Source organism: Anomaloglossus baeobatrachus, chromosome 6 (genome assembly GCF_048569485.1).
Source record: "Anomaloglossus baeobatrachus isolate aAnoBae1 chromosome 6, aAnoBae1.hap1, whole genome shotgun sequence".
NCBI lineage: Eukaryota > Metazoa > Chordata > Amphibia > Anura > Aromobatidae > Anomaloglossus > Anomaloglossus baeobatrachus.
Genome location: NC_134358.1, coordinates 566,093,242 through 566,117,220, shown reverse-complemented (window position 1 = coordinate 566,117,220; position 23,979 = coordinate 566,093,242). Strand labels below are relative to the sequence as shown.

General features: G+C 47.0%; 1 protein-coding gene across 2 annotated transcripts in view; it reads left to right on the top strand.

The window, feature by feature from the left end:
* The window catches only part of LOC142243653 (KAT8 regulatory NSL complex subunit 1-like), a 167,908-nt gene that overhangs the window by 71,457 nt on the left and 72,472 nt on the right, over window positions 1–23,979 (top strand). For both annotated transcript variants that reach the window (XM_075315772.1, XM_075315773.1), the window contains exons 4-5: window positions 19,762–19,877; window positions 21,197–21,398. In XM_075315772.1, the coding sequence (XP_075171887.1) occupies window positions 19,762–19,877; window positions 21,197–21,398 (318 nt within the window). The remainder of the gene's footprint in view (window positions 1–19,761; window positions 19,878–21,196; window positions 21,399–23,979) is intronic.

The following is a 23,979-nucleotide window of genomic DNA, read 5'->3' as shown; positions in this document are numbered from 1 at the left end:
CGGAGCTGGGTACCGTTCAGGGACATGGCCCTGCACCATTCAGGTACTCTGTGTCCCCGTACACACAGGCACAGCACACTCCAGACTTGCTGGGTGTGCTAGTGCGCCGGGGACAGTAAAGGGTTACAGTCACTGCAGCCTAGCTGAGTGACTTTATGTATGGGGAACTACCGCGCCGGACGCTCCGGGAGCGGCGGCGCGGCTGGGACTTGTAGTGCGCCGGGGACTTAGCGCCGACCGCGCTTTTACGGCGGCGGCGCTTATAAATCCAGTCCCCGGCTTTTGCGGCCTAGCTCCGCTTCGTTCCCGCCCCCACCCTGTCAATCAGGGTAGGGGGAGAGACGCTGTACAATCAGCAGCGCCGAGGGCTGGAGCCTTATTTACATGCTCCAGCCCTCTCACTGGACACTGTGGGACGCCGGTTTCCCGCTCTGACTTGGGGGCACGCCCACGGCCCGCCCCTACTCACACGAGCTGGAGAAGGACGCCGGCAGCCATTCCTGCAGTCCGAGCTGAGAGATCGGACTCTGGGCAACCAGGCACAGGACTAGGGGACCACACACCCGCTTATAGGCGGGCGGTAAGCGGCACCTGAAGTGCTGACCCCACTAAATACCGCAGTTGTCCATTTGTATTTTTATGCTTACACTGCATAGGTCGCTATTTTTGGCTATATGCCCTCTTAGATGGCGACACATCAGCAGCAGGAAAGCAGGGGTGCTAAGGCACAGGCTTTCTATGCTGCTTGTATTGCATGTACTGAAGTGTTCATGTGTATTTATGCTTGTATGCTATACACTGCACTGTACGGTCGCTAGTCTGGGCTATTTTCGCCTAGAATGACTAGACTACAGCAGCAGAAAAGCAGGGGTGCTGAGGCACAGGTTTTTTCTATGCTGCTTGTATTGCAGGGGTTGCAGTGTTCATTTGTACTTATGCTTGTATGCTATACATTGCACTGTATGGTCGATATTCTGGGCTATATTCCCCTAGATGGCTAGTCTACAGCAGCAGAAAAGCAGGGGTGCCAAGGCACAGGCTTTCTATGCTGCTTGTATTGCATGTGCTGCAGTGTTCATTTGTACTTTATGCTTGTATGCTATACATTGCACTGTACGGTCGCCATTCTTGGCTCTATATCCTAGATGGCTAGTCGGCAGCAGCATATAAGCAACACAGGCTTTCGATGCTGTTTTTACTGCATGTGATACTGTTCCACGGCACTGAACCCCATTGTGTGCAATGCTCCCCTGTAGCACTTGGTCAGCTGGGGTCTCTACTAGACGTGGCCAAAGGAGCCACCTGTCAACCCTGTCCAAGGACAGGGATGGAGTTGCAATGGGATAGAGACTTGCAGTCCGGACAGGCCATGGGCAATCTGGATCATTGCTCCCTGGCCACCCTCATTGGGAATAAAATCGGTGCTCCGGGGGGGTCCCACGAGGCTCTCTGTATGATGAGGCAGACGTAGCTCATCAGGACTTTGATCCTGACACCACTCTCAATCCGGATACACCGGATGGTGACGCCATAAGGAATGATCCTATAGCGTCCATCAATGGAATGTTGGATCTTTCTCCCTCAGCTCCCCCAGCGGAGGAGTCAGCTTCACAGCAGGAGAAGTCCCATTTCAGTAGCTCAAACGTATATTGAGTATTTTTCTGGCCACGCTGACTTCAGAGAAGCAGTCCAGGAACACCACGCTTACCAGATAAGCGTTTTCTCCAAACGTATTAAGGATACACGTTATCCTTTTCCCCCTGACGTGGTCAAGCGCGGGACCCAGGGTCCAAAGGTGGATTCTCCAATCTCCAGGCTTGCGGCTAGAGCCATAGTTGCAGTGGAGATGGGACTTCACTTAAAGATGCCAGACAGATGGACTCTGGTTGAAATCTGTCTATGAGGCTATCGGCGTGTCGGTTGCTCCGGCATTTACAGCCGTATGGGCACCCTAAGCTTTTCAGCTGTTCTTGCACAGCTGGTCTTGAGCATATGTACATTTGTGCCGCAGGGGCGTCCGTAACCTCGCAATGTCTGCATTGCGACTTACCCTATTAATGCTGTCCTGGAAGGACAGTCGAGGTTTCGGTCCTTCCCAAGCTCGGGCAGGTCCCAATTGTCCTCGTCCAAAAGAGCTGAAAAGCCTCAGAGGGGCTCAGCTTCCGGGGGCTCAATCACGCCCAAGGAAGGCAGCCGGAGGAACCGCTACCAAGGCGGTCTCCTCATGACTCTCAGCTCTCTCATCTCTCCGCATCCGCGGTTGATGGCAGACTCGCTCGCCTTTGGCGACATTTAGCTGCCACAGGTCACAGACCGGTGGGTGAGGGACATTGTGCCCACGTGCACAGGACAGAGTTCTGTTCTCGTCCTCCGACTCGATTCTTCAGAACGTCCCCACCTCCCCACCGAGCCGATGCTCTTCTGCAGGCAGAAGGAGTGGTAATCCCTGTTCCTCTTCAGGAACAAGACACGGTTTTCCTCCAATCTGGTTGTGGTGCCAAAAAAGGATGGCTCTTTCCGTTCCGTTCTGGACCTAAAACTGCTCAACAAGCACGTGGAGGCCAGGCGGTTCCGGATGAAACCCTCCGCTCCGTCATTGCCTCAATGTCTCAAGGATATTTCCTAGCATCAATAGACATCAAAGATGCTTATCTCCACGTGCCGATTGCTACAGAGCACCAATGTTTTCTACGTTTCGTGATGGGAGACGACCATCTTCAGTTCGTAGCTCTGCCATTCGGTCTGGCGACAGCCCCACGGGTGTTCACCAAGGTCATGGCGGCAGTGGTAGCAGTCTTGCACTCACAGGGACACTCTGTGATCCCTTACTTGGACGATCTACTTGTCAAGGCACCCTCTCAAGAGGCATGCCAACTCAGCCTGAATCTTGCGCTGGAGACTCTCCAGACGTTCGGGTGGATCATCAACTTCTCAAAGTCAAACCTGTCACCGACCCAATCACTAACGTATCTTGGCATGGAGTTTCATACTCTGCCAGCGCTAGTGAAGCTTCCGCTGGACAAGCAGCGGTCACTACAGACTGGGGTGCAGACTCTCCGTCAAGGTCAGTCGCACTCCTTAAAACGCCTCATGCACTTCCTCGGGAAGATGGTGGCGGCAATGGAGGCGGTTCCGTTTGCGCAGTTTCATCTGCGTCCTCTTTATTGGGACATTCTCCGCCAATGGGACGGGAAGTCAACATCCCTGAACAGGAAAGTATCCCTTTCACAGACGGACAACTCTCTGCAATGGTGGCTTCTTCCCACCTCATTATCACAGGGAAGATCCTTCCTACCACCGTCTTGGGCGGTAGTCACGACAGACGCGAGTCTGTCAGGGTGGGGAGCAGTTTTTTCTCCACCACAGGGCTCAGGGTACGTGGACTCAGCAGGAGTCCACCCTTCAGATCCATGTTCTGGAAATCAGAGCAGTGTATCTTGCCCTACTAGCCTTCCAGCAGTGGCTGGAAGGAAAGCAGATCCGAATTCAGTCGGACAACTCCACAGCGGTGGCATACATCAATCACCAAGGAGGGACACGCAGTCGGCAAGCCTTCCAGAAGTCCGGCGGATTCTGATGTGGGTGGAAGCCACGGCCTCCGCCGTATCCGCAGTTCACATCCCCGGCGTAGAAAACTGGGAAGCAGACTTCCTCAGCCGCCAGGGCATGGACGCAGGGGAATGGTCCCTTCACCCGGACGTGTTTCAGGAAATCTGTAGCCGCTGGGGAAGGCCGGACGTCGACCTAATGGCGTCCAGGCACAACAACCTTCATAGCACGGTCTCGCGATCACAGAGCTCTGGCGGCAGACGCCTTAGTGCAAGATTGGTCGCAGTTCCGGCTCCCTTATGTGTTTCCTCCTCTGGCACTCTTGCCCAGAGTGCTACGCAAGATCAGATCCGACTGCAGCCGCGTCATACTCGTCGCCCCAGACTGGCCAAGGAGGGCGTGGTATCCGGATCTGTGGCATCTCACGGTCGGCCAACCGTGGGCACTACCAGACCGACCAGACTTACTGTCCCAAGGGCCGTTTTTCCATCGGAATTCTGCGGCCCTGAACCTGACTGTGTGGCCCTTGAGTCCTGGATCCTAGCGTCTTCAGGATTATCCCAAGGGGTCGTTGCCACCATGAGACAGGCTAGGAAGCCCACGTCCGCTAAGATCTACCACAGAACGTGGAGGATATTCTTATCCTGGTGCTCTGCTCAGGGAGTGTCTCCCTGGCCTTTTGCATTGCCTACCTTTCTTTCTTTCCTGCAATCTGGGTTAGAAAAAGGTTTGTCGCTCGGCTCCCTTAAAGGGCAAGTCTCGGCGCTATCCGTCTTTTTTCAAAAGCGTCTAGCACGACTTCCTAAGGTGCGCACGTTCCTGCAGGGGGTTTGTCATATTGTACCCCCGTACAAGCGGCCGTTAGATCCATGGGATCTGAACAGGGTACTAGTTGCCCTCCAGAAGCCGCCCTTCGAGCCTCTGAGGGAGGTTTCACTTTCTAGACTATCACAGAAAGTGGCTTTTCTGGTAGCGATCACATCTCTTCGGAGAGTGTCTGAGCTAGCAGCGCTGTCATCCAAGGCTCCTTTCCTGGTCTTCCACCAGGACAAGGTAGTGCTGCGCCCCATTCAGGAGTTTCTCCCGAAGGTGGTATCCTCTTTTCATCTTAATCAGGATATCTCTTTGCCTTCGTTTTGTCCTCATGCAGTTCATCGGTATGAGAAGGATTTACATTTGTTAGATCTGGTGAGAGCACTCAGAATCTACATTTCCCGCACGGCGCCCCTGCGCCGCTCCGATGCACTCTTTGTCCTTGTCGCTGGTAAGCGCAAAGGGTCGCAGGCTTCCAAAGCCACCCTGGCTCGATGGATCAAAGAACCAGTTCTTGAAGCCTACCGTTCTGCTGGGCTTCCGGTTCCATCAGGGCTGAAGGCCCATTCTACCAGAGCCGTGGGTGTGTCCTGGGCATTGCGACACCAGGCTACGGCTCAACAGGTGTGCCAGGCAGCTACCTGGTCGAGTCTGCACACTTTCACCAAACATTATCAGGTGCATACCTATGCTTCGGCGGACGCCAGCCTAGGTAGAAGAGTCCTGCAGGCGGCAGTTGCCTCCCCATAGGGGAGGGCTGTCTTCGCAGCTCTAACATAAGGTATTTCTTTACCCACCCAGGGACAGCTTTTGGACGTCCCAATCGTCTGGGTCTCCCAATGGAGCGCCGAAGAAGAAGGGAATTTTGTTACTTACCGTAAATTCCTTTTCTTCTAGCTCCTATTGGGGACCCAGCACCCGCCCTGTTGTCCTTCGGGATTTTTGGGTTTTTTCGGGTACACATGTTGTTCATGTTGAACGGTTTTTCAGTTCTCCGATGTTACTCGGAGTGAATTTGTTTAATCAAGTTATTGGCTTTCCTCCTTCTTGCTTTTGCACTAAAACTGGTGAGCCAGTGATCCCACTGGGGGTGTATAGCCAGAAGGGGAGGGGCCTTACACTTTTTAGTGTAATGCTTTGTGTGGCCTCCGGAGGCAGTAGCTATACACCCAATCGTCTGGGTCTCCCAATAGGAGCTAGAAGAAAAGGAATTTACGGTAAGTAACAAAATTCCCTTCTTCTTCTAGCTCCTATTGGGAGACCCAGCACCCGCCCTGTTGTCCTTCGGGATTTTTGGTTGTTTTTCGGGTACACATGTTGTTCATGTTGAACGGTTTTCAGTTCTCCGACGTTACTTCGGAGTGAATTTGTTTAAACCAGTTCTTGGCTTTCCTCCTTCTTGCTTTTGCACTAAAACTGGTGAGCCAGTGATCCCACTGGGGGTGTATAGCCAGAAGGGGAGGGGCCTTACACTTTTTAGTGTAATGCTTTGTGTGGCCTCCGGAGGCAGTGCTATACACCCAATCGTCTGGGTCTCCCAATAGGAGCTAGAAGAAAAGGAATTTACGGTAAGTAACAAAATTCCCTTCTTTTATGCCCTAAAACCAGAGAGTTATGTCACACAATATATAGTTAACAAATAACACTTCCCACATGCCTACTTTATATCCGCACCAGTTTTAAATCTTTTTTTTTTGGTTTATTTTTATTTTTTGGGGGTTTAGGAAGTTAAAAGGGTTCAAAGATCAGCAATTTTTTATTTTTCTAACAATTTACAAAACTTTTTTTTTTTTTTTTGGGGATAATCCTCACATTTGAAGTGACTTTGAGTGGCCTAGGTGACAGAAAATATCCGGTGACCCCATTCTAAAAAGCTGCACCCCTCACACTTCTCAAAACCACATCCAAGACGTTTATTTCCCTTTTAAGGCCCTGTGCGCACTTGCTGGTTTTTGCCGCGGATTTCCTGCGGTTTTGCTGCATGTTTCGCTGCATGTTATGTTCATAACATCTCTGCAGTGAATCACCAGCAAAACCTATGGGAAAAAAAAATCCTGTGCGCACTAGGCGGATTTTGACAGCTGCATGTTTTGCTGCGGGATTCAGTATTTCACGCCATTATACAAAAAAAGCCGCAGCCAAACCATGATTTACCAGACACATTTATGAACATAAAACTTCATATTATGTATAGGAAGCTGGATGGGGACTGAGGATGGGTCGTAATTTATAGCAGAACAAGAGAGAAACACACGACCAATATCCAAGGTGCAAAAGGTGAAATCTTTATTGACAAGGAGTAGGTGCAGGGCGGCACAGAACAAGTGAGGGCACGGACAACAATCAATGACCAATATAAGCAGACAATTGTCAGAAGTGATAAATAGTCACATTGATCAGACAATAATATAGTGCAACTATATGGTATCAACCATCTATTATATCCACAACAATGTAAAATAGTAGATATATGGGCAAAGATGTCAGCAAACCAAATGTAAAAATCCCATTAAATAGGGAACAAGATGTTAAAAAATATACTCTTAAATATTTTTCTTCAAAATACGTAAAGCCGCATGAAAGAAAGAACTTCCAAAGATGTAAAAAATAAATGTATTTTATCTATTTAAAATACAATGGTTGCCAGGGTTCAGTTACAGAAAGGAAAAATAATATACTTTGATAGCTTATGTAAAAATAGTTCATTTAGTCCATACTGAACAATGGGAAGTCTTTACCCATCTCTCTCTGGCTCCTGAACGGCAATGCATGGGATGTCATCTCATCTCCTACGCTGGACAGCGTGTCTTCATCTTTGCAGCACTGGAATCTTCTCACCGCAGGCAGCGTGGAGGAGCGCCCCGTAACCCCCCTCCATCGTGTATTATATACCAGCTGCTTAGCCCATATAGGGTGTTCTAGTGGAACACAGTTGAATATAGTTCATATTACGTAAGCTTCTGGAAGCCTCGGGAAGCTTCTGGAATGGATTTATATATATCCTTCCGTGCTCAGCATATATATTCAATAGGGATATTTTAATACTTATAAACTTTATTAATAACCTATGCCCTCCAACAGAACTGTGAACTTATATGTCTTACTATAACATATCTGATAACTAGATGTATTAATTTTAATGCTTTTTAACACAAGATCCACACCCATTCCATTCATCTCATTCACAAATACTGGCTGGGAATTACCAAAACCAGAGAAGTTTATAGGTAACATATGGGGGTTGGAAAGAATTCAGACCTAAGTAGCAGTACCTAGGTCTGGTAGCACATAAAGTTAGTATTGTCACACATTTGCAAGCTGACAACCGAGTCATATAATAACAATCACATTCTGCTGTTGGTAAAGAGGATATAAAGTGTCTGTCAGGTCAGCTATAACACTAAATGATAGAAGAGGAAATTTTTCCTCATATCCCCTCCATACGGGTCCATAAATTAGCAAAGCATAGCCAATATCATATCTAGTGTATAACCGTAGTGGCCCATAGAGAATAAGGAGAGGGAACTCCAAAGTTGTATAGCTAATTGGTGTAGTGTTACACTAACCTGAGATTATTGGTGGTCAGGGAGTGATGTCCGTGTCCTTCCCGACGGCCGTTTCGGCTAGGAAGCCTTCGTCAGGGGGCGTCAGCACCAGTTTTACATCTTTTTTTTTGGTTTATTTTTTGGGGGGTTAGGAAGTTAAAAGGGTTCAAAGATCAGCAATTTTTTATTTTTCTAACAATTTACAAAACTTTTTTTTTTTTTTTTTGGGGATAATCCTCACATTTGAAGTGACTTTGAGTGGCCTAGGTGACAGAAAATATCCGGTGACCCCATTCTAAAAAGCTGCACCCCTCACACTTCTCAAAACCACATCCAAGACGTTTATTTCCCTTTTTAAGGCCCTGTGCGCACTTGCTGGTTTTTGCCGCGGATTTCCTGCGGTTTTGCTGCATGTTTCGCTGCATGTTATGTTCATAACATCTCTGCAGTGAATCACCAGCAAAACCTATGGGAAAAAAAAATCCTGTGCGCACTGGGCGGATTTTGACAGCTGCATGTTTTGCTGCGGGATTCCCGCAGCAAAAACAATTGCATGTCACTTCTTTTCCGCACATCGCTGCAGTATTTCACGCCATTGACTGCCATGTAATCGTGAAACCCCGCAGGGAATAACGCAGGCAGCAAATTCTGTGCGGTTCATTGTGTTTTCCTGCATTATTCCCTCCGGTATTTCGTGGTTTACCTGCGGTAATCAGCGCTGCCTGCGGTTTGCAGGCAAGTGATGTCATTATGACAGGAAGAGGAAGCGGAGCAGAGAGTAAACACACATCACACTCACACACACATCACACTCACACACACATCACACACACATCACACTCACATACATCACACTCACACACACATCACACACACATCACACTCACACACACATCACACACACATCACACTCACATACATCACACTCACACACACATCACACACACATCACACTCACACACACATCACACACACATCACACTCACATACATCACACTCACACACAGACATATAGAATACACATAGAAAGCAAACGGACATATATAAAAAAAAAAACACGTGCTCCGCCGTATTTTTTACCGTCCAGCCGAGGTAAGCACACAGCGGCGGCCCGGTATTCTCAGGCTGGGGAGGGCGAGGGGCAGGGTTAATGCCCCCCCCTCTCGCAGCCGAGAATATCAGCCCGCAGCTGCCCCGGGACTGTAGCATCCATTATGTGGCAGTCCCAGAGTGTTCCCGGCTCTTCCTGTTGCCGTGATGCAGTGGCAGTCAGGGTAATATAAGGAGATAATGGCGGCGGATCGCCGCCACTAAGTCCAGGCTTGATCATGGCAGCGTCTGAGACAGCTGACATGATCAACCCGTAAGTAAAGTGAATAAAGACACACAGAAAAATCCTTTTATTTTAAATAAAACACAAAAAAGCCCCGGGTTCACCATTTTATTAACCCCTCCCAAAACACACAGCTCCGGCGTAATCCACATCCTGCGATGCTTACATCCAGCCGCGACTGACACACAGCGCTTAATGCAGCCTCGCAACGAGACAGACAGCAGAGGTAACCACAGGGCCTTACCCACGGCCGGTAATGTGAACTCACTACCGCTCGGGAGAAATGCAACCCTATCTATCTTATCCCTCTATCTATTCTTCTGTCTATTTATCTGTCTGCCATCTATCTCAGAAGGAAATTACTTTTTTTTTTCTTTTTTTTTTTTTCAATGTGCTTTTATTGCATTAAAGCACATGTACCAACCCGCATACGGCAATACCGCGGTAAAACCGCAGCAAACCGCATGCAGTTTGCCGCGGGTGCGGTAATCTTTCAGACCCTGCAAAATTTTCTTAAGAAAATTCCGTTTTCCAGTGTGCACAGGGCCTAAGTGTTTCACAGGAACTAAAGGAAAATGTTGCTTTTTTTTTTTTTTTCCTTCTCTCTGAAAAATGTTACTTTAGCCCCAAATTTTGCATCTTTACAATGGTAATGAGAGAAAATGCAGCATACAATTTACTGTGCAATTTCTCTGGAGTGCGCTGCTACCTTTGTATGTGGTGGATATCTACTGTTTGGGGGCACGGCAGAGCTCGGAAAGGAGGCACAGTACAAAGTGAAGGAGCGCCATATTGGAGTGCAGATTTAGTTGGAATGGCTTGCAGGTGCCATGTCACATTAACAGAGCAGCAGACCCCCCCACACACACACTTGATCCCCTTTTACAAACTGCACCCCTGAATGACTTAATCGAGGGTCACAGTGTGCATTTTGACACCACACGTGTCAATGAATTTTTACTGTTGGGCGGTGAACAAAAATAATTACATTTTGACCACTAAAATGTTTGTCCCAGATTTCAAATTTTCACAAGGGATAAGGTAAAAAAAAAAAGTGTTTTTTTCCAGAGCCTCTGTGCAGCCAGTAACATGGAAGCCCCCTGTATTTATATTAACAGATGACGGGCCTGAGTGGGGACTTGTGGTGTTGAGTTGAATGCTTTTTGGTGGTGATTCTGCTACAAAATGTTTTGGATCAGGTCACATTTATCCTGTGCTCTATGCTGAGCACTTACATTGGGGTTTCCATCTACTTCTCCGAAATTCGTGATGCAGCTTAACCCCCTCCCCGCTGGATCCATTCACTGAGGCAGCAGAGTTACTCCGTACTGTTTTGCCTTTGTTCAGCGGTGTCCATTTTTTTCTAAAGTGAACAAATCTGTTTACCGCACTTTTGTACACGGCTAAAAAGAAGTGCAAGGCTATGGCCGCTTCAGCAATTTTGTCGTAACCACAAAAATGCACCCTGTGGCCATAAAACGCATCTTATGGCCAAAAGAAAGCTTAAAATAATGCGTCTTTACTATGCGTTTTGTTTTTAACACCAATATGTGAAAAACTGAGGGAAAAATACAACAGGAATTGACGCGCTGCAGTTTTGTTAATACAGCTGCAGCCAAAAAAAAAAAGCAACGTGCGCACAGAAAAGCTGAAATCCCAGACTTTGCTGAGGAAGGAAAAGCATGCAGTTTTTGGTGACTAAAATGTCACCACAAACTGCAGTGTGTGCATGGGGCCTAACAAGATGGACACTGCCGCACCACAGGCCAGATGTGAGGTCAGTGACTCCCTCTGTCTCATTAGTGAATTTTGTCTGAATCGCGCTTTTCTGAGATTTACATGTAATCCCCGGAGTAAGCGCTCAGTGTAGAGCGCAGGATAAATGTGAGCCGCTCCATACTGCGATCATTGGTACGCAGAAGGAATAAATCAAGAGCAGGTGTAGAATTGCTTTATTTTCTTACGCTGTTCACCATGCGGTATAAGTGATTAGGCAGCTTTATTCACCTGGTCAGTAGGATTAGAGCGATACCAGGTTTATAGGTTTATTTTATTTATTTATTTTTAAGGTTTTGCAACTTTCACACTAAACACTTTACTTAAAAAAAAAAAAAGACCGTCGGTGGAAGAGGATGCCCTCAAACCCGTTTTTCCCTTTAAGTGGAACAGCAATTGCATAAAATATTTGGGGATCAGGATACCTTCTAAACACCAAGACCTATATGAACATAATTTTCCAGACCTTTTAAAAAACATACATCTGGTTTGGCAGAGTCAATACAATTAAAATGGATGTCCTACCCAAAATACTATATATGTTCCAAACAATCCCATTGAATCTAGGAGAAAACTTCTTCCTCAAGTTAAAAAAAAGATGATCAGCAATTTTGTATGGCGAGGTACCAGACCCCGACTGAAATACTCCATGTTGAACAGGTCTCGCTGGGGTGGAGGGGTGGGGCTACCTGATTTTAAAGCGTACCATGCGGCGTCGGTGGGCAATTGCATACTGGATCTCCTCCATAACAGGGACAGAAAATTGTGGGTAGAGATTGAATGTGATCTACACGCAACCATGACGCAGGGAATCTTCTGGTTATCATCTAGAATCAACTTGGAGACCCTGGGAATTTCCCCGATTCTCTGGCTACTGCATGGAGGAGGGCCAATAGGCGATATAGGCTGACAGGGGAACCGGGCCCTATGACACCACTGGTGGGCAACCCTGCATTCCAATGCTGGCTTCACGAAATCCGTCCCAGCTTGATTTCAATGCCAACGGGAGGGATCCCACGTGTTAAAGATGTCATTACTCAACAGAGTTGCAGACCACTGTTGTCCTTGCTAGATGACTGGCCAAGAGAGCCAAGTCATTGGTTTCAATACTTACAACTACATAGCTTTGTAGACTCTCTGTCTCCGAGATCTGAGATGCATAAGGACTTGACTCCATTTGACAGACTATGTTTCCTTCGAGAAACACCTCCCCACACAGTCTCGATAATCTACAACATAACAGTGTCTGGAGGGACGGGGGGGGACCTGCCCGAGTATGTAGGGCAATGGCAGTCAGAACTGAGAGACTTTTTCCAAAGAACAGTGGTATAAGTCATTTAACCTAACACACAAATCCACCATCTCATGTAGAATGCAGGAACTCAACTATAAAATCCTCGCACGGTGGTACAGGACACCCACCAGGCTCCACAGAATGTTTCCAGAGGTCTCAGACACTTGCTGGAGGTGTCAGACCTCGGTGGGCACAATGCTGCATGTTTGGTGGTCTTGTCCAGGGATCCAGGGATTATGGGAAGACGTCTTTGCTCTCTATAATCATTTACATCAAGTGGGAGTGACACCCTCGCCGGAAGTGGCACTCTCCTCAATGTACGGGGGGGCAATCTCTAAGGCGAAGAGAGGTCTGCTCTCATACTTCATGATCTCAATGAGACAGATCATACCGAAACATTGGAGGTCCACCTATACATTGAGAAGAGCAGACTGGGTAGGGGCTATGGATGCCCTGAGACGTTTGGAAGAGATAAGAGCATTTGATGAAGGGAGAGACTCACTATGCTTTTCCACCTGGTATCCGTGGCTTCAATTCAGAGAAACGCAACAATTCCAATCCTGGTTACACACGGGCACGCTGCCACACTGATGTTTGGCGGGGCGAAGTGGCCCTCCTGATGGGAGGGTGGCGTGGTGCGACGTCACAGAACCCTACAGAATCTCCCCTTCTCTCTTTCTCGTGTTTTCCTTCTTTCTCTTCTCTTTCTCCCTCTTCTTCTCCTTTCATCCCTTGCTTTTCTTTCTTTCCCATCTTTTCCTTCTCTTGCTTATCTAATTAGTGTACATAGGTTTACTTGTTGAAATATATGGCAAGATTATACAGAATGATATTGGCATCTACATATTAAATAGAAGAAAAGATAAAAGATTGATATATACTTGGGATAAGATGTCATTAAGGATGTTATGAAGAATTTTTCTTGTAAGACCTACGATAAAGTTCACTGTAGTATATGCTGTATAAGATTTAAATGCCCAGACCAAACTGCAACTTTTCTATATTCTGTAAAACCGGGCACTACAAAATTATCTATATTCATGCTTTGTTATATAATTTTTCTTGAAAACAATAAAGAAATATTAAACGGAAAAAGAAAATGCATCACTGACTTTCGAAGGCTATAGTCATGTGGAGCTTGTTTTTTTGCGGGATGAGTTGGAGTTTTTATTGGTGCCATTTTGGGCCACATACATTTTTTTTTTTGATCCCTTCTATTTAGAAATCTTGGTTTTGTTTGTCTTTTGTTTACGCCGTTCATCTTTTGAGATTGATAAGACGGCTTTATTCTTCGGGTCGGTACGGTTACAGCGATATCATTTCTATAGCTTTTCCTGTTTTCCTGCTTTTACACCATAAAAACTACTTTATAAAAAAGAATAGTTTTTTGCATTGCTGTATTCAGAGAGCTATGGGGTTTATTTGTTTTCTTTCTTTTTTTTCGAACGCATCTGTATTGCAACTAGCTTTTGTGGGATAAGATATTTTTTCAGCGATTTTGTTTTGGTTTTTTTCCTCCCCCTCTTCCACTTTGTTAGCTGTATGATGAAAAGACAGTTTTTGCTACTCTTTTTGTTTTTTAATACATGCTGTGGATCATGCAAGTCTATGGCTCCAAGAGAAAGAATGGAAACAGCACACCTATATTATCCATCTGCTGTCTGCCTTTTACTCCTTTTTAAGAAGTAGGAAAATGCAACATATTATTGTTTTTTTTTTTTTTTTTTTTAATTAATATTGGAAAAATGGATCTCGCACACTGAAAGACATTGACCCGAAATTTTGTATCCACGGCCATGAAATTCTCTAGATCTCAATCCCTCTAAGGCCATGTGCGCACTGGGAAATGGAATTTTCTTGAGAAAATTCCGCATGCTCTCAAAGATTACCGCACCCGCGGTAAAAAACCGCAGGAAACCGCACCCGAAAACCGCATGCGGTTTTACCGCGGTATTGCCGCGTGCGGGTTGGGATGTGCTTGATTGCATTCAATGCAATAAAGCACATTGAAAAAAAAAAAAAAAAGTCATTTAATTCTGAGATAGTAGATAGATAGACAGAAGAATAGATAGACAGACAGAGGGATAGATAGAGGACAGATCGCTGCATTTCCCTCGGTCGGCATTGAGTTCACATTACCGGCTGTGGGAAATGACCGGTAATTACCTCTGCTGTCTGCTGCATTCATTCAGCGCTATGTCTGTGACAGTCGCGGCTGGATGTCAGCAGCGCAGGACCTGTGGATTATGCCGGAGCTGTGTGGATTACGCCGGAGCTTTGGTGCGGGAGGGGTTAATAAAAGGGTTAACGAGGCTTGTTGGTTTTATTTAAAATAAAGGATTTTTCTGTGTTTTTTTTTTTCACTTTACTTATGGGTTGATCATGTCAGCTATCACATAGACGCTGCCATGATCAAGCCTGGGGTTAATGGCGGTGATCCCCCCACCATTAACCCCTTGTATTACCTTGCTGCCACTGCTACACGGCGGCAGGAAGAGCTGAGGACACTCCCGGTGCTGCCGCATAATGCATGCGACAGTCCCGGGGCAGCTGCGGCTGATATTCTCGGCTGCGAGAGGGGGAGTGAGGCGGGGGACATTACCCCTGCCCCTCTCCCTCCCCAGCCTGAGGATACCGGGCCGCCGCTGTGTGCTTACCTCGGCTGGACGGTAAATATGCAGCGGAGCCCACGTTCTTTGTTTTCTATATTTTCGTTTTCTTTATGTGTGTGTGTGTGTCTGTGTCTATGTGTTCTATGTCTGTGATGTATCTGTGTCTGTGATGTATCTGTGTCTGTGATGTGATGTGTGTGTGTTTACTCTGCTCCGCTTCCTCTTCCTGTAATGACATCACTTCCCTGCAAACCGCAGACAGGCGATGCACATTACCGGAGGTAAACCGCGAAATACCGCAGGGAATAACGCAGGAAAACGCAGTGAACCGCACAGAATTTGCTGCCTGCGTTATTCCCTGCGGGATTTCATGATTAACATTGGAGTCAATGGAGTGAAATCCCGCAGCGATGTGCGGAAAAGAAGTGACATGCACTTGTTTTTGCTGCGGGATTACCGCAGCAAAACATGCAGCTGTCAAATTCCGCCCAGTGCGCACAGGATTTTTTTTTCTCCATAGGATTTGCTGGTGAGTCACTGCAGAGATGTTATGAACATTTTCTGCAGCGAAACATGCAGCAAATCTGCGAAAAATCCACGGCAAAATCCGGTAAGTGCGCACATAGCCTAAGGCTATGTGCGCACGTTGCGTACAGGTCACTGCAGAAATTTCTGCAGCGATCTGAAGAGCACATGTGCGCTTTAAATCGCTGCAGAAATGTCCGTAGTGAAGCCGATTCCATGCGCTTTGCCTGCAGCTCCTCCCATAGACAGAGCAGGAGCTGCCGGCAAAGCGCAGGAAAGAAGTGACATGTCACTACTTTTTACGCAGCGCTTCGGCAGTAGCCGAAGCGCTGCGCTCTAAAACGCCACGTGCGCACGGCCCCTGCACAATCTCCATAGACTGTGCAGGGGACGCATTACGCATGCAGTTACGCTGCGCTACAAAGCGCAGCGTAACTGTATGTATTTACGCAACGTGCGCATATAGCCTAAGAACCAATATTTGGTCCTAAAGCAGGTGGGTGAAGAAAAAAACAGAAATTGTGATAAACCGAGCACTGATGAGACCAGACCGGGAGTCATTGGGCCCAGCTGCCGACATCCAGCTGCCGGGGGAAGGGCAGAAGTCTGGAGAAATCGGGGGCAGCACTGGGAATATTCACTGTACAGAAACATCGTGGAGTTGTCAGCGTAAAAACACACGGAATGTTTATAATCTCTGTAACCATAGAAACGGCTGACTAAAAGAGCGAAAAACAGTCAGAAAACTTTGGAAACTAAAAGAAATTTGACTGCCTTTACCCCCAATGTCTGCTACCTCCTTAGCATGAGCGTAGATGTCACCATTGTCTTGTAGTCCTCCACGGCTATGATGCTCAGGTTGTAGTCCTGATTTGGGATTGCAGAAGTTGCGTTTTGGGGGGGTTACACCCTCCCTCCCCCACTCCTGTGAATTTATGCTTTTTTCCACATTGCTCCATCACGCTGTTTTGATGGCCATCTGGCTAGCTTGCTTGCAGCTTGTTGCTTGCAGCTTATTGCTTGCAGCTTGTTGTTTGCAGCTTGTTGTTTGCAGCTTGTTGTTTGCAGCTTGTTGTTTGCAGCTTGTTGTTTGCAGCTTGTTGTTTGCAGCTTGTTGTTTGCAGCTTGTTGTTTGCAGCTTGTTGTTTGCAGCTTGTTGTTTGCAGCTTGTTTGCCGGCTGGTTACTGCATTTGGCGAGTCACCCTGCGGATTACAGGACACCCGGGGTCATGCACTCTCCTCACCTTGTCTGTCTGTTTGGACAGCCACCACATAACCTGATTTATAGAGGGTTTTTTATGCATGTTGGGCTGCTCTTCCATTACCTGGGGATGCATTGTGCACATTCACCACTTATATTGAGGATAACAATATTTATTCATTTATATAGCGCTATTAATTCCATAGCACTTTACATACATTAGCAACACTGTCCCCATTAGGGCTCACAATTTAAGGTCTCTATTTGTATGTTTTTGGAGTGTGGGAGGAAACTGGAGACCTCGGAGGAAACCCCCTGCAAACACGGGGAGAACATACAAGCTCCTTGCGGATGGTGTCCTTGGTGGGAATTGAACCCAGGACCCCAGCGCTGCAAGACTGCAGTGCTGACCACTGAGCCACCACAAGACTGCAGTGCTGACCACTGAGCCACCACAAGACTGCAGTGCTGACCACTGAGCCACCACAAGACTGCAGTGCTGACCACTGAGCCACCACAAGACTGCAGTGCTGACCACTGAGCCACCACAAGACTGCAGTGCTGACCACTGAGCCACCACAAGACTGCAGTGCTGACCACTGAGCCACCACAAGACTGCAGTGCTGACCACTGAGCCATCGTGCCGCCCGTAGGATCATGCTGACTTATCCCTGCAGCAAAACTCCCAAACCCCTGAGGGGCAATCATACGAAAGACAAGATAACACTGTATTGTAATTTCATCTGGAGAAAAGGAAGAACCAAATCCATCCTCTGTGCAAAAATAATGCAGCTCTGTGCCGACAATAATCTGACCCTGGACAAGATGTTACCGATCCCGAGTATAATGCGGCTGTGACGGTAACTGCATTTCTGCTGGCTCTTATTGGAAGCAATCGCCAGATACTGCACTGACCCCGCCAACTACTGCCCTGAGCTGCCAGTATGAAGGAGGGCGCGTGTCTGCTATAACGTTACAGCATCCAGTGCAAAAACTACTCCTACAATGCTGATCCCAAAAGTATCTCTACAGGCTCTAAGCTGGGTATGCTTGTAGACGTAGGCTATGTTCACACAGTGCAACTTTTCTAACCACAAAGATGCAGCTTTTTTTGGCCGTAAAAAACACATCCACAGTAAAAAACGCATGTTTTTTGCCCAATGCATTTTTTAAGTCAAATTTATTGACTGGAAGGGTTCAAATATGCTGAAAATATAGCAAAAAGAATTGACCTGCTGCATCTCCAAAAACAGCCAAGATACAGACAAGAAAAGGTGCACAATGTGGCCAGCAAAAGAGAAACCTCATAGACTTTGCAGAGAGAAGGAAATGCATGCATATAGGGGAATCTTAGTGTATCTTTTATTGCGTTTTTTGAGATCGCAGTGTGTCCATTAGCCTTATACTCCAAAGCCTGCAGAATAGTGAGTGCAGCTCTGGAGTATAATACAGGCTGTAACTCATGATCAGTAATGTATGTACACAGTGACTGCACCAGCAGAATAGTGAGTGCAGCTCTGGAGTATAATACAGGAGGTAACTCCAGGATCAGTAATGTAATGTATGTACACAGTGACTGCATCAGCAGAATAGTGAGTGCAGCTCTGGAGTATAACAGAGACCCTACTTTGTTTTTTCGCACACCTTGAATTGCATAATTGTTTTTCCTTGCACTGTTCGTAATTGGTTTCCAGCTCTATTCTGGTGCCAGTTCCATTCCAGTGCTACATTAACACCTGGTTGGGGAGTGCATGTGGCAGATGTGGTGTTCTGTCATTTTCCCCAGATATCAGGAACACTGCTCCTATTGGACTGTATAGGGAGCGCATCTCTGCAGTATAATACAGGATGTAACTCCGGATCCGTAATGTATGTACACAGTGACTGCACCAGCAGAATAGTGAGTGCAGCTCTGGAGTATAATACAGGAGGTAACTCAGGATCAGTAATGTAATGTATATACACAGTGACTGCACCAGCAGAATAGTGAGTGCAGCTCTGGAGTATAATACAGGAGGTAACTCAGGATCAGTAATGTATGTACACAGTGACTGCACCAGCAGAATAGTGAGTGCAGCTCTGGAGTATAATACAGGAGGTAACTCAGGATAAGTAATGTAATGTATGTACACAGCGACATCACCAGCAGAATAGTGAGTGCAGCTCCGGAGAATAATACAGGAGGTAACTCAGGATCAGTGATGTAATGTATATACACAGTGACTGCACCAGCAGAATAGTGAGTGCAGCTCTGCAGTAGAATACAGGAGGTGACTCACAATCAATGTTTGACAGATTTGTAAAGCTTTTCTGACCTTGCACAATACTAACTGTAAATGCAAGCAATGTTCCGCTGTATAGGATCATGCCTGATGGAATCGATGCTATTTATTAAATTGCCCATTAGAATGGAATTAACGTCTGAGTATCACACGCTTATTTTTGAGTGTACAACACACGGCCGATGTCCGGCTGACCTGGTTAGTTTTTTGGGGGGTTTTGGCAGACATTCCCTTTTCGGCATGGCATGATGCGGTAAGATGGCAAAAAAAAAAAAGCAAATTCTTTCCTCCCTCCATAATTGTGTTCGGGGGATTGCACATAGATTATACGGCAGCCATAGATTATACAGCTGAGGGCTCCGCTGTGCCAGTGATTGGTATTGAAAGGGTTTCGCTATTACATTTCTCCTTTGGTTTCCTTTTGTCGTGTTGTCTCTTGTTCGGTGTTTCTGGAAATGTTGTCACGGTCAGGCGGTTATATTCTTGGATGCACTAGATTATTTTACTTACTTATTTTGAGAACTTCATGAGCGAGTCGTCCGTCTGCTATTTTGATATTTTCGTATAACTTGAGGCTGCAGGAAAAAAAATCCAACTTGCAAAACCAGCCGTGAACAGCTGAATGGGGTTTTAACTTGTCAGTATTACTAGAGGCCCAGGGAATTGCCTGGAGCGGCTGCTTCTCCTCATATGCTATTGTTGTCATCTGGTTGGGGTCATAATGTCTCCTCTATGGACCCTCCGCATCCTGTTTAGCGTGAATAGTTTGCATATTGTTCCGTATTCCTTGTAAGAACCGTTCACATTATCTCTTGCCTCCTTTCTTGCAGTGTTCTCGCCTTACACCGTCTGAAAATGTCTCGTGTCAAAATCCTGTCTCCACACCAGCGTGTGACCCCTCCGGATCCCAAAAAACATCTCGTCTCGTCAATGGACTCATAAATTGGTTAGTGTTCTCAGTTTGCTGCCTTCACCCACATAACCTCCGAAAGCTGGGGGTAGATTTGGTCGCCACAAAAAGGTCATCTAATGTTCTCTCAATGGAAGCCCACAATAAACAAGTACCATATTTTTCGGTTTATAAGACGCATTGGATTATAAAAGGCACCCCAAATTCGGAGAAAAAAAGGTTGTGTGTTTTTTTTTATTTTTTTATAAAAAAAAAGGGGGGGGTCTTACAAATCCAGTGGTGTATTACTGGCAGCGGTGGTGGAGCGGGGTCACAAGAGGCAAGGAAAGTGGTGGAATAGGGTGATGCTGGGCCGGGGCGGCTGGCCGAGGGCGCTGGGGCGGCTGGCCGAGGGCGCTGGGGCGGCTGGCCGAGGGCGCTGGGGCGGCTGGCCGAGGGCTCTGCGGCGGCTGGCCGAGGGCTCTGCGCGGGCCGGGGCGGCTGGCCGAGGGCGCTGCGCGGGTGCCATCCTGAAAATATCGGCAGTGCGGACTTCAAATAATGGTGCCTAGTGTTGGTGCGTTGTCTCAAGATCTCAACTGTGCACTCACCACTTCCGGCCCATTGATCTCCCAGCAGCGGACTTAAGGAAAATGGCACCCAGAGGTGGCGCGTGTGCAGATGAGATCTTAAGCAGAGTGCTGCATCTGCGTGCTCGCCCACTCCAGGCCCCAATATTTTGAAGTCCGCACCGCCGACATTTTCAGGATTGCGCCCACAGCACAGCGCCTTTTGACAGGCAACCTAAGCCTAGCGCCCGCGGCATTGCTCCTGCGACCCCTCTCCACCATCCTTGATTAGCAACATTCGGATTATATGATGCACACCTCATTTTCCTCCCAAATTTTCGGGAGGAAAAGTGCATGTTATAATCCGGAAAAATGCGGGAATTCTCAAACCTGTAGGTCTTAATTCTGGTGCCCGAAATTCACTAATAAAGTTGTAAGAATCGAAAAGTAAACAAAGGCTCTGAGAGGCATTTATGCCAAAATACTATTGAACATGCAATAATGAATCCAGCCGAGAGGGGAGAGCACAATGTGAGCAGGTTTATTCGGCCACTTTAGTATAACATTTCACATAAATTGCTGAATATTTTGTTTTTTGTTTTGTTTTGTTTTTTTTTTATTTTAAAAAACTAAAGTGTCCACGGCATCACCGGAGCTTCTCGAATTTTACTCCATTATGTCATTGCCTCGGTTGGAGGTTTCCATTAGAGGTGCCGGTGACGTGTAGAGGCGTCCGAGCTGATATCGGTCTATGAATTACTGTGTAGACGTCAGACGCTGAGCTCCTGTGACTTCTCTCCTCTGCAGCGTGCGTTCCAGTCTGTCTTGTAATGGTTCCACAGAGGATCTGGATCCTGAAGTGCTGGGGAAAAAACGGCGAGTCGAAGGCCTGTCTGCAGCACCAGCGCTCCCGGACTCCACCTGCATAGCCGCCAGAACGCGACCCATGCGCGGGCACAAGAAGCGCCGTTTGGTCAGATCCAGTGAAGTGTCGTCCCTCAGTAGGAAGGTAGTAATGCACATGTTTTGACCATGTAAAAGTTTGTACACCCCTGGTCAATATTTACTCATATTGTGAACAGTTAAGCAAGTTGAAGATGAAATGATTTCTAAAAGGCAAAAAGTTAGAGGACACATTTGAAAAATTTCAAAAAGGAAAATGGGCCGATTGCAAACGTTTGGGCACCCTTAAAGATTTGTGTGTTCCGATAACTGTGACCGAGGTTTCACACCTTAATGATCCTGTTCGGGTTATGGCTTGTTCACGATTATCAGGTGATGCAAATTTCACAGCTTTATAAAAACCCTCTGTGAGGGAAATCCTGGGATATTAAGAGGAATGATGATGTCCAGTCATCATTTCTCTCATCACCCCCCTGAGGGCAACCCCCCTCCCTTGTCCCTTCACACACTGAGGTACTTCTCAGATGCCAGCATCTGGAAAGGTGTGAAGTCCCACTTACACCTCCAACAGCCATCTCCTCTGATATGGAGATTGCTTGTTCTCTCAGGCCTCTAAAACACAGAGAGAGGAAGACCCCCTGGGAGCTGTGTCCACTCATCAAAGAGAGTGGGCAGGGACCTAGCAAAACCAAAAGTAGCTTGTCCCCACAGGAGAGCATACTGCTGGCTCCGTAATATCATACCCAGTTATATTACCGTGCGTCTCGGCCATACACCCCCTAAATCGTTAGAATCGGGACTTCAAGCCGAATCTGTGCATATCCTCGACGTCTATGTGGCACCCTGGGGCGGCGAGATATAGAGAACTGCTAGTAGGAGTCCGGTAAATGAGTCGTGCTTGGACTCAAAATGCAGAGGGGACCCGGGCGGATCTGATGGCACCAGAACCATCCCGATCGGACCTCCCAGTCCGGAGTTGCAGGTAATAGCCCCTTCTGGGATATTACTCTGACTCATTGCAGGGGGAGTGGCAGTGCTTCCCTGTGAGGTCACTAAGGTAGGAGGGGACCTGGATTTGCCCAGGTTGATAACCCTACTTCGGCCATTTCCCAGTGTTCTTTTGCTCTGGGGTCTGGTCAGGGAAGACCTGTGAGGGAGATCCTGGAAACCTGGTCCACGGCGCCCCCCTGTGGCCAGACGCACAAGGTAACTGCTCGAACTGTGTATGCCTGTTTGTAAACCATGCTTTGTCTGTAACTGTACTCTGACATAACTGTATATTCTGTAGATTCCCTATTGTATATATTGTAGTTCTAGTGTGCTTTAGGCTGATTAAATTATATAATTAATCTTGGGCTGTTCTGTTATCTCGATCTTGAATCCCACGTCTGTGTGTTCGGCTAATAGTTACCGTGAAGCGGTTGGTGGCAGCGAGTTTGTGCCAAGGATTATTGTGGGGAGGCCAGTGAGATTCGGGAAGATTTTATATATTCCGCCCGCGGAGGTCGGGGGAATATATACCCTACTCTCACCGGGGACCCTTCAATAATCGGCATAAGTAGTATAGCGGCCTCCTTGCTTATTGTCAGGCAATTCCATAATTGGCCGGACTATAAGAGGGGCGCTAGAGAGCGCGTCACGTGCTCTGTCTGTCGGTCGGGAGGTATAAAGGAGGGTTGACCCCCACTTGTTACCCCCCGATTGTGACGTACTGGTAGCCAGCGCAGGGGATTTCTGAGTGACACCCCCCCCCCCCCCCGTGGTTCGTGACACCCTCCCTCTAACCTTGTGCCAAAAAACAGCAGCCATGGGTTCTTCTAAGCAGCTGCCTAGCACTCTGAAAATAATGGAGGCCACAAATCAGGAGAAGCTATAAAAAAGATAGTAAAGAGTTTTCAATTTGCCTTTTCCTCTGTTTGAAATATAATTAAGAAATGGCTGTTACCAGGAACATTGGAGGTCAAGATAAAGTCTGGAAAACCAAGCAACATTTCTGAAAGCTTCTCTTAAGATTGCTACAGAGGCAAATCAGAGCCCCCTACCTGACTGCAAAAGACCTTCAGGAGGATTTAGCAAGCTCTGGAGTTGTGGTACATTGTTCTACTGTGCAGAGACACATACACAAATATGGCCTTCATGGAAGTCATCAGAAGAAAACCTCTCCTGCGGCTTCACCATAACATTCAGTGTAGAAGTCTGCATAAGAACATCTAAACAAGCCTGATGCATTCTGGAAACAAGTCCTGTGGACCGATGAGGTTAAAATAGAACTCTTTGGCCACAATGATCAAAGGTATGTATGGAGAAAAAGGGCAGAGAATTTCAGGAAAAAAATATCTCGCCAACCATTAAGCATGGAGGGGGATCAATCATGCTTTGGGGTTGTGTTGTAGCTAATTATGGGGAGATAAGGTATGCACACCAGTGACTATGTAAGGGGAATACATGGAATAGCAGAAACTGCTGTGTGAATACTGACTTGAAAAATTCAATAGCTATATGTAAGAGTGAAAAATGGAACCTGCATTACTGCCACGAACATATGAATCAAGAGAAATTTAGCTACTGAATTGATCAATGCAATAGAGCCCCAACACTACGCCAAAGTATTTCTCTACGTTGGGGTCCCTAGCTTGTGTGTCCTCTCATGCAGTTAAAAAACTTACCGTGTATGGGAAGCTGAGACC